Genomic DNA, 10,958 nt, shown 5'->3' with positions numbered 1-10,958 from the left:
CCTCCAACTTGCACTTCCAGCCTTCTTTGTCCTCGTCTCTTCCTGTGTCTTTTCGTTGCAGCACTTACTCTTTCTAGATAATGTCTTACTCACTGAGTATTAGAGACCCAGGGTCATTTTCTTAAATCTTTTGCTTCTTTACTTGCCTGCCGTCTTGCTAATCTGTATCTCCCTGCGCACACTGTTCCTTGAACCTAGGGTAGGCAAGGCACAAGTGGGAAAACCAGAAGAAAACTCGAAGAGCCGTAGGAACTGCAGACATGTTTATTCTCTGCGGGCTGGCCCAGCAGCTGTAGCAGCAGCAGACACGCTGCATTCCCTCTTCTTGTGGTTGACACAGCGGACACAGCCGTAATGCAGCCTTGCCACAAAAACGCAGCCTAACATAGCCATAATGGGAATGTAACACAACGTTCAGGGCTTTTCAGGTGAAACTCATATATGCTTACAGAACAAAAATAGCCCATGGCCAAGTGAATACCTCATGATGCACATGCTCGGTGCTGTAAGCGATCTCAGCTGTTACATAATCATTATTTACAAAATGTGGGGCAAGAGCCAAAGGGCATGGGGCAAGAGAGCCTGACCATGCCGTCTTGGCTAATTTGCACTTTCCCTGCATTCAGCCCCTTCAGGGTCTCTTGCCTCTCAGTATATGTGCAATTCGTATTCCTTGATTTTCCCTTGGTGAGCAACAGTGACCCTTGGATTCACCTCTTGCAACTGCAGTAGCTACAACAACAAACAGTTACATCTCCAACATATAGCAAAACCCAATGCTATATATCACCTGGAACTCAGGTTGCAGTCCTTGCTCTCACAAGGCTAGAAGAGCCACCCACCGCCTGTGGAGTACCTTTATCTTCCATGGCCAAATCCAGTCCACCATCTGTCCTTTTGAAATTTCAGGAAAGCCTCCACAGGAACAACTCCACCCCTGTGGAGTTTTTATTAAGGAGCAGCAAAATCCCCCACAGGCGTGGGGCCCACCCCTTCAAAGAGGGGGTTTTTGCAGCATTCACAGCCCACCCACATGATTCCAAATGCTTTCACAGTGCTCCAAATTTGCAAGAAAATCAAAGGCGAGTAGCACACCACAAGACACAGACTAAATCTACAGCACACAGTATAGGATGCGGCATTTACAGTACATTGTTCTAAATCTACAAGAGAGGACAGAGCCTAGAGTACACTGTTCTAAATCTACAGCATAGGACACAGCCTCTATGATATACCTCCACACAAATCAGCCCACATTTGCATCCACATAACCCAGATGGGACTCCTACCAGCTCGGGCCCCCTTTAGGGTCTTCACACTTTCAAAATGGCATCTTGCATACCATCCCTCTACTTCTCCCAGTAAGGACCCACAAAACCCCCCACAGACACCAGGCCATCCCTGTGTCTCAGAGTCACAAAAGCCAAGCTGCCAAGGTTTCCCCTTGCTTTTGCTAAAACTGCTTATGTTGCAGGAAGGGGGACCCCTTCCAGGGCCTGGAAGTGGGCTCTTGTCTAACATTCATTGTCCGACGAGACACGTGTGCTGACAAAGCAAGAGATTTTATTGGGAAGGGGCACCTTGGTGGAGAGCAGTAGGGTAGGGAAACCCAGGAGAACAGCTCTGCCACAGTGGCTCACAGTCTTGGGTTTTATGGTGATAGGATTAGTTTCTGGTTTGTCTTTAGCCAATCATCTGACTCAGAGTCCTTCCTGGTGGTGCATGCATTGCTCAGGCAAGATGGATCCCAGCGAGAAGCATTCTGGTTGGACACATGATGTCTCCTTTTGACCTTTCCTGAACTATTCCAGTTGGTGGTGGCTTATTAGTTCCTTGTTCCTTACGAGGACCTTCTGTTGTAAAACAACTCATGCAAATGGTTACTGTGGTGCCTGGCCAGGGTGGGTGGTTTCAGTCACTGTGCTTCCCCTAACAACTACCCCCTGAGAGACTTCATACTCAAGATACTTCTTGGGAATGGGGGCAGAGGTCTCCTTCTTCTGTAACTTCTTCCTGCTATGCATATGTGTAGGCCTGCCTAGCAGAGCAGAAGTCTCTCTCTACCTGATCTAAGTCAAGGTATTCTGTGCCTGAAACCAGCACTTACCCTCGTAGGAATAGCAATTTAACCTGAAACTGTTGGACCCCGTCAGAGATGAAATAGACAGGGCAAAACAGGAGGCCTAACAGGATGGTCATCACCAGGCCCCAGAAATGGAAGGCAACATTTGGGGTGAGGACTGCAGGGTGTGTGACTTTCTTCAGATTGGTTGGTGGTGAGGCAACAGGGTGGTGCTCCAGGAATCTTGAGCTCAGCCTGAAGTTACCATCCTCCACCTGGGTGGGGACCCCAGTCCTGCAGAAGAACTCAAAGACATTGTTATGCATATTTCTCCAGTAGGAACCAGGACCCTGTTCCAAGGTTGTACCACCATTTGATTGCTCCTCCTCTGTTTCTGTATTGCCTCCATTCTCTGACCAGTAACCGTTTGGACCTGTCCTTTGGGACTCAAGGGAGGTCAAGGAGGCTGAATGAAGGCTATATCCTAAAAAAAGAAACAGGGAACACAGAAAGGATCTGTACTCCAGAGCCCCATAGGATCCTGCTCAGTTTTAATTTATGGAACTGGGGAACTATGTCTCTGATAACTTCCTGTCAAAATGGGGCATAGGGCAGTCTCAGTTTGGAGACTAGACACTGAATCGGAAGTATTCCTGAGTTTCAAGTCCTAGATATGAGTCTTGTGTGATTAAAATCTCAATCCCTTGGTCTGCCATTTTGGTGTAGCAGACCTAATGAGAAGTAGCCAGAGGAGTGACAGATGGAATTTTGGTAGACGAAATAAATCTCATTTCTTTTCATAAGAATAGGCCTGAAACCCAGTCTGGACCTGGCATTTTGGGGAGACTGGTAGCCAGGTAGCCAGTTGCCTAGTTTTATAAAAAGTAAGGTTGCAGTTACTAGCTGCCAGCAGACATTGTTTTGAGAATGTCCAGTGGTATCTAAGTCTTACACAACTCAGAAAGCTCAAGTTTTTAGCAATATAAGGACTAGTCTGAAATTACACCCATAGGGTCACCTAGTTATTTCCTTGGATGTCTGAACCATAGCTACTTTATTTTGGCTTTTAATTGTAATATTCTCCTTAATAGCCAAAGCATATATTACAGTTAACAATCTTAGTGTCTTCTATGTATGAGAAGATGCAAGGATTGAGACTCATAAAATTTTCTCCTGAAGATATCTAACTATCTGAAGGCCTGTTCTGCCAGTTTTTCCCAGAGCACAGAGGGCCTCATTTCTGATATCCACCCTGAACTACTTTCAGGGATGTTGAAGGTTAACAGCTGCAGTGGCCATGATTTAATCTTTGTAGAGGTAGATGGCAAGTACCAGTTTCTAGATGGCAGAGCCCCTTCATGGTCATAAGCTTGTCCATGATTTGGGGCGGGGGGCATTTCATGACTGTTTTGTCCAATGGTGCTGAGAATGTTCATTTTCACAGCTGGCAAAGAATTTGCTGGCTGGTCACTCAATGTGCTGTTACTGGACAAGGCCATAAAACAGTATTCAAAATTCTCTGGACCACCTGTCTTACTAGCCTCTTGGTCCAGGAAAACATTCCTTCTTGTTGCTTCTTCACATATCTAGTTACACTGTTACCATCATCAATCTTATATGAAAGTATATTTTATTTTATCAGAGACTCAGTCACACATTTGGCAGTGTAAGAAACAGCAATTTTGTAAAACAGGCAAAATGCAAATAACAGCAGTATTAATAAAGTTATAAATAAGACTTAAGGTAAGAGCTTTCATTAAATGTAGCCAAGTACCCCAGGTCGTCTGACTTAGTCTATTCTATACGAATCCTTATCTTCCAGGCAAATGATATACTGACACTGTCTATAAGGCACATAGCACAGTTTCCTAGTGTTACTAAACTGGTTAGCCTTAGTATGATTTAATTGTTTCCAACATGGAGGAGACTTTAAACCTAAATTACCATAGCCTGGTGTTTCCTATGTAAATATAATTGTGGAAGATTTTTCTCCTTTGCTGAAACTTTGCTTGTTGTTCTGATTGAGCTTGAGTAATAGAAGAAAACTCAAATTTATGGCCAGGATCAGAGCAGGCATTATTAATTGGCCAGGTGAGGGGATCCCATCTAGTAATATCAATAGTGACCTGAATATGACTATAATTTCTTTTAAAGTAAATATTCTCAGGGCCAACCAAATAGAGCCTTGGACTAGAGAAATTCAGCAAGGTAACCCACAACTACACATAGGTAATTGGCTTGAAAACAACTGGATTAACTTTTAAAACTAGCATAGTATCATGCTTACAATAGAAAAATATTTGATTTATATGTAAAGGTCAAGGAAGTCAGGAAAACATAAAAATTATCAAAGAATCAAGTACAGAACCTTGGGCAACCTGTCTACCTCTGTCACCTTCTTCTCCTCCTGGTGTAGTGCAGTTTCCTCTGTTTAAGCTTCATTTTAAGGTAAGTTCAGGTCATCAGTCCTCTCTATAGATTAGACCAGTGTGGCAGCTCTTGGAAGGGGAAATTAATCCAAGAGTAAATTTCCCTTCAATTTTACTGTGCATGAGCTAGTTAAGAGTACCTGATAAAAAGGTCCTTTCATGCAGGTTGGAGACAGTCCCTAATTATGGCTTTTTCCAGTTCTGATTGCATGTCATCAACCATCTGATCTACTCCAAAGACTGATACTGAGACAAGCTTCAGAAACAAATTCAGGGTGCTCTCCAAGATTCAATTGAATTTCACATAACAATCCCATAATAGCAAAGAATTAACCCAGAAATGAGTCAGAGTAGATACAGGCCTCCATTAACAAACTGGGACTTAACATACATTGAAACATATTTCTCGAATGCAAACTACAAGTAACTGAGACACAGAAAGAGGGAGAGAGAGACAGTAAGAAGACCACACTGGCTTCCAAAGCCACTGCCGCCACACCCTTCCCCCTCCATTCTGGGTATACCCCGGACCCCAGTCTGCAAACCCACATCCGCGCCAGGGGCGGGGATGGGGCTAGGGAGGCGTGGGGTAGGGTTGAGGGGATGGGGCGGGGGGGCAAAAAACCTACAGCACCCGGTAATCCCAGGTGGTCTCCCATCCAAGTATTAACCAAGCCCGATACTGCTTAGCTTCCGAGATCAGACGAGATCGGGCGCGTTCAGGGTGGTATGGCCGTAGACGGAGGCGGCTGCCTCCAAGCGCCCTAAGAGCCCCGCGCCGCGCCGCGCCTCCCTTTCGCTGTGACCTGCCTGCCGGGCGGGCCAGCCGGCCGCACCTCTCCAGGGGCCGCGCGCTGTACCTGAGCCGGACGACCCGCCACCGGACTCCGGCCGGCCAGGGCCGGCAGCCCTGCGGCCAGCCCACGCCGCCCCGCCCCCGCTCACCATCCCCGTGCGTGCGTGCGGGGGCGGGACGGGCGCGGAGGTCTCGGCGCTCTCCCACCCCGGGCCTCTGCAGGCCCGCCTCCGCTGGGCGGTGCCCCCAGCCTCGTCCCGTTCGCTGCACAGGGCCAGGTGGCCCCGGAGGTCTCTGGCTTCCGGGCCCGCCGCTGCCCGCCGCCCGCGGGCCTCTGAGCCTCCTCTGGGCCTCCTGCGCAGCCCAGCTGGAGCCCTGAGCGCCCATCCTGCCCGGCACCTGCCCGGTGCCCAAACCCACGGGGAGCCAGCAGCGCGGCCGACAGGAGCGCGTCAGCCCCGCCCCTTCGCCCTATCCAGGCCCCACTTGCCCCCACGCCGCCCGCCAAGCACAGGACCGTCCTGAGAGAGCAGACGGCCGACAGGCAGGCACACGGACAGACACACAAGACACTCGCCTCACGCACCCACGCCAAGTGAGACAAGCCGGCGGCTGGCGCAAGCTCGTCAGCCAGAGCCAGGGCCCCAGCAACCTGTGAGAGGCCGGGGCCAGAGGAAGGGACGGGAGGCCGGGTGTCAGGAGACAGAGGCAGAGAGAGACTGAGGTTCAGAGACAGACTCGAAGACAGGGAGAGGGAGATGCAGCCGGACAGACAGACGGGCGCGCGTGCGCGCGCAGACACACACACACACACACACACACACACACACACACACACACACACACACACACACGGAGACACAGCGACTGACGGACAGAAAACGGGAGGCAGACACGGGAGAGAGGATGGCATCCGATCCGAGACAGACACAATGGCACAGTCCCTGACCCACCTGAGAGAGAGGCCAGGCGGAAGAAGCAGCTTCCCCAAGGGAGGGGGCGTCAGCCTTGGGCCCCGGGCCCCAGCTGCACGCGGTGCCCTTGGGCTGGCAGAGCCCCCCCGTGGCGTCCCCAAGACGTCTTGGCAGCCGAGGTCTCAAAGGTCCCCTTCGGCTTGGCTAGCTAAGGCAAGACCCAGCCCCCGCTCAAAGGCCAGAGGGTGAGTGTGTGAGAGTGTGTGTGCGAGTGTGTCAGGGGGCAAGGGTGTGGGCGGGCCGACTGGGGTCCGGGGGGGGGGGGGATACCCAGAATGGAGGGGGAAGGGTGTGGAGCTGGGGGATTGCATATCATGTGGGGTCCAAGCATACCGGACGGTCATCTTGTTTCTTGCAATCCGAATGCGGAGTGGCCCTCCGGCCTCTTGGAGGCAACCCAGGTCTGCGTTGGGAGTCGGGGCCCCGGTCATCCTCCCGCAGAGGGGCTATGGCCGTGGCGATCCAAAAGTTGGCACGCTGCTACCCGCCATGCCCGCTGACTGGCTGGCCGGCTGGCCAAAGGCCCTGTTGGCTGGAAGATAGGCTACGGCTTGAGGGCGTTCGGGTCATATCTGGTTTTATTCCGATGGTGTGCCTCATCCTAATGTTACTTGGTTGATGATAGGAGAATCTCTGAGTGACACTATTTCCTTGCTTTTCAATGGATCCCTTTTGTTGCAGAACCTTTCCCTTGAAAGTGAAGGAAACTATGTCTGCACAGGCACCAATGCTCTTGCAAAGGCAAAAGCAATTCCGTCCTCCACTAGCTTGGTAAGCACCAAGTCCTTCTTGTCTTCAAGTGCTTCCTATAATACATGCAGAGGAGGACCCAGTTTTGTGGATTCTGGAGTCAAGGAGTTAACAAGTGGACGTTACATGGTTTTAAGCATTGCTGTCACTGCCCACTTACAAACCGCCTCTAAATTTAACCCTCTGTCTTACCTGTTCTTCTCTCAGAAGGCTGTGACTGCCTTGCTGCTGCTTGTCTGCCTAAGAACCCACAATGAGATATTAACTTTCTGCCCAGAATCAAGATCCTTCATACTCTGCCTCTGTGTGCATGCTTGTGTGCCACGTTGCTTCAGTCCTGCCTGCCTGACTGTTGTGACCCCATGGGCTGTAGCCCGCCAGGCTCCTCTTACTGTAGGATCCTCCAGGCCAGCATACTGAAGTAGGTTGTCATGTCGTCCTCCAGGGGATCTTCCCAACCCAGGTATCAAACCCACATCTCCTTCATTCCCTGCATGGGCAGACAGGTTCTTTACTGCTAGCACCACCTGGGAAGCGCATTCTGGCTCTACATCTCCTTAATTTATAACTAAACTCTGTTCTAGGCAACGCAGTTTCCCGCACTCTGATCCAACACCACACACACGCGCGCGCGCACGCACACACACACACACACACACAAACACACACAGAGCTTCCCGCCCTGTGATCCAACACCACACACACACACACACACACACACACACAGCTTCCCACCCTGTGATCCAACACCACACACACACACACACACACACACACACAAACACACACAGCTTCCCACCCTGTGATCCAACACCACACACACACACTATGCAGGTTTCCTTGAAATCTGACTTACATTCATACTGTTCTCCGAGGAAGAGGTGGTCTTCACTGCCTTAGTCACGCTGCCCCAATACCTCCCATTGATAACTCACGGTGAACAGTTCGGATTCATGATCTCCAAAGGAAAGAATTTTGCTTTGGAATCAAAGACACAGTTTCAGTCCCTCAGAACTTCATATGGCCAAAGTTTTATTACAGTGAAAAAGGGACAGAGAAAGCTTCTGACATAGACATCAGAAGGGGGTGGTGAATGCCCCCACTCACAAGTTTGGGTGTGGCTTTATATACTTTTTGAATTGGTTTCTAGCAACAGATTAAAAGAATATCTCGAGGTTTTAAACGTCTTTCTAGACCCAGTCCCACAACATACATCTTAAAATAACAGGATTAGTCAGAAGGTTTTTGTTAAGAAGGAGAAACATGTCTTCAAGCAAGATACATTGTTGTTATATAATCATTAGTTAGCTCTGGACTTAATGAAAGTTAGTCTTAGGGGAAATGGATTGTTGTAGCAACTCAGAGCTTAAGAAAAAATGTCTTAAGTGACTAAGACAAGGAATGTAGGAAAAAATTTTGTCCCATTCTCCTCCAGGGTCCTGCTCTCCTACCTAAGAATGAGCTATCTCACCATCCTTTAAGTCACCTGAATTCTCATCTATGTTAATCCTTCTCTGACTGTTTTGGACCTCTCCTTTGTCAGGTCTCACCGCTTGGTCCCTGACTGAGTCCTGACACACATTAGTCTCCAGTTGTTTCCTCCACTAAATTGTGGGTCCCTTCATGGTAGAGGCCATGTCTAATGTTTCTTTTGTGCCCTAAGTATATAATATAGTATGAAGCAACCAGCAGGTGCTCAATAATTACTAGTCAGTGGAGTCTTTTTTTTTTTCTTTTAGTAGAATTTTAATATAGAATGAAAAAAAAAAAAAAAACCTAAAACCCTAACAGGTTAAAACAAGTCAAACAACCATTCTACACAGATAAAACCTTCACAAAGGTCAACTGAAGTAATCCAGAGCTAAAACTGAATTGTGCAGATTTTTCAGTGAAGTCACCAGTCACGTAACATAAATTATTTACACACTTGCAAGCCCTCTAAGAACCGTGCCCCAAGAAGCATTAACCTTTGTTTTTTTCGTGTGCCATCCTAAAGACTTGCACATTGTTATTTTTCAGATAATCTAACATTTTTAATAGAGAATGTTCTCTACCAAGTGGTAATGCTTTGGTACTATTCATATAGGATTGCTTATCCTAAAGACTTGACATTTCCCCAAGAGGAACTTTGATTCTGCTTTAAGTTTTGATTCTGCTTTTTAAGTTTCATATAAATTAAAATCTGTATCAAATATCAACATGGAGGGAGGTGACACAGGATCCAACATATACAGTCAGGTTACCTCTGCCTATTTAGAAATTGCTCCTTCAAGATATTTGCACCAGAGAGCTGTCTGTCCCGCTTAATATTCAGTAGTACAGGTTTGAATCACCAGAACCTTGGCAAGACCTTAATATTTCAGTTATTAACAACTACCTCTAGGGGCAAGTCCATGTTTACTGAGTTATGACAAATTTATTATAATGAAGGAAAACAAGTGTAGCCAGCCATCTTAAAAAATGCCCCAACCACTGCTTCTCAAAATAGAAAGACTAAAAACTACATACGTTTATTATACAACAAATCCCGTCTCTGTCCCCTGAAAATTCCCCTAATTTCATTCATTAGAAGGGGATTTTTAAAAAAGACTTAAAGAGCACTTTACAGCAGCATTCAGCTTTCCTATGAAATACTCAGCATCTTAAATATTATGTACACTTCTTTTTTATCTCTTAGTAAGCTTCACTGGCTTCAGAGTTTGTGGAACTGGAGGAAAAATAACCCATTCAAAACTATTCTACAAATCCATCTTTTGGCAGAATAGCAGGTATCCAAATTAAAAATAGGAGGGTCATTTTGTTGCTTTGTTTTCCAAAATTTAAATCATTTTTGCTCCCCTTCTACATAAAGCTTAGTCACCACTCCTGAGTGGAGATGGGCAGAGGCTCTGGCCCCTGCTCCTCCGGCTTCTCAGCAGCTGCTTTCTTATTGCTGCAGCAAGGCTTGAATAGATGTGTGTCGATGAGGACTTCCCCAAAACGGCCTTTATAGATAATGCCGCAGCATATTTTCTGTCTTTTCCAGTATGTGAGATCTAAAAAGGAAAACAGTGGCGTTCTGTTGGAGCCAGAAGCCATCTCTGTATCTGAGCCATCATCTGACTGGTTACTGTAACAGGGAGACCGAGCTGGAGAGGCACTTGAGGTTGTACTGTGAGCATCAGAATTGTGGCGTTTAAATTCCTTCTGCAGTTTACTGATCTGGTTACTTTTTATCCTGTTTCCAGATAGAGTTTTCACTTTCTTTGGTTTCAGTGTAGTCTTTAGACTGGGTCCTGCCCTTGCATCTACCACATGATTCCAGGTTTTTTTTGATCCTGCTGGCAATTTCTTCCATCTTTTCACAAGCAGGACACAGGCATTACAGATATCTCCTGAACGAGTCTCATGTAACCCAAAACAGCTCTGGAAATCCTTTTCATAGCGTTTACTGTCAGTGAACCGAGAACTGGAGGATTTAGCTCTGCAAATGCAGCAGCCCTCTATACTTCGGTACATCTTTGGCTTGTGAAAACCAAACATCTTTTCTTCTGGGCAATAGCCTTCCAAAAGCAGCCGTTTCACGCGCAATAACAATCCCGAGGGGCGCAGTGCACGCTAAGTCAACCCCCCCTTCAATCACTCCCTCCTCCTCAACAGCCTTGTCTAGAAAGATTCTAGTCAGTGGAGTCTTAAGACAGCTTACAGTGGAGTCACTATTATAGTTTGGGAAAGGTCATTGCAGTGAGCCCCTGGCACAGGATGGCATTTGGATGCTTCTGCTGCTGTCTTCAGGGACAATATCTGGAGCTCAGGAAACTCTTGTCACCAGGATGAGCTTCAAGTTGCAACGGTTTGAAGACTCAATAAATAATGCTCCTCTTTCCCCCTAGAGTTTGGAAGCAATTGAGAGTTAATCACATAAGTCAGCTAGACTGACATGAGACATCATTCATTGTATCTCCAGC

At 47.4% G+C, this 10,958-nt stretch overlaps 1 protein-coding gene, 1 long non-coding RNA gene and 1 pseudogene across 2 annotated transcripts; all 3 read right to left on the bottom strand.

The window, feature by feature from the left end:
* Positions 1 to 1,649: 1,649 nt before the first annotated feature.
* Positions 1,650 to 8,415, bottom strand: LOC122709264. Its single transcript, XR_006345455.1, has 3 exons — positions 8,402 to 8,415; positions 7,026 to 7,028; positions 1,650 to 1,936 (listed from the first exon to the last, which is right to left on the bottom strand). It is a non-coding gene; the product is annotated as an uncharacterized LOC122709264 (long non-coding RNA).
* LOC122709644 lies at positions 5,114 to 5,232 on the bottom strand (annotated as a pseudogene).
* Positions 8,416 to 9,663: 1,248 nt separating the features above from the next.
* Positions 9,664 to 10,601, bottom strand: LOC122708987 (SIN3-HDAC complex-associated factor-like). The gene has a single exon (XM_043925918.1). It carries the CDS (start codon positions 10,531 to 10,533, stop codon positions 9,868 to 9,870), a length of 666 nt encoding a protein of 221 aa, XP_043781853.1. The 5' UTR covers positions 10,534 to 10,601; the 3' UTR covers positions 9,664 to 9,867.
* Between the last annotated feature and the right edge of the window lie 357 nt (positions 10,602 to 10,958).

This window comes from Cervus elaphus, chromosome 15 (genome assembly GCF_910594005.1).
Source record: "Cervus elaphus chromosome 15, mCerEla1.1, whole genome shotgun sequence".
NCBI classification, from domain to species: Eukaryota; Metazoa; Chordata; class Mammalia; order Artiodactyla; family Cervidae; genus Cervus; species Cervus elaphus.
Note: the sequence above shows the minus strand (reverse complement) of the source record. Positions and strands in the feature narration are given on the sequence as shown.

What these genes read in the sequence shown, in the direction of transcription:
- LOC122708987 (XM_043925918.1), bottom strand. Translation starts at nt 10,533, where the DNA reads ATGTTTGGTTTTCACAAGCCAAAGATGTACCGAAGTATAGAGGGCTGC.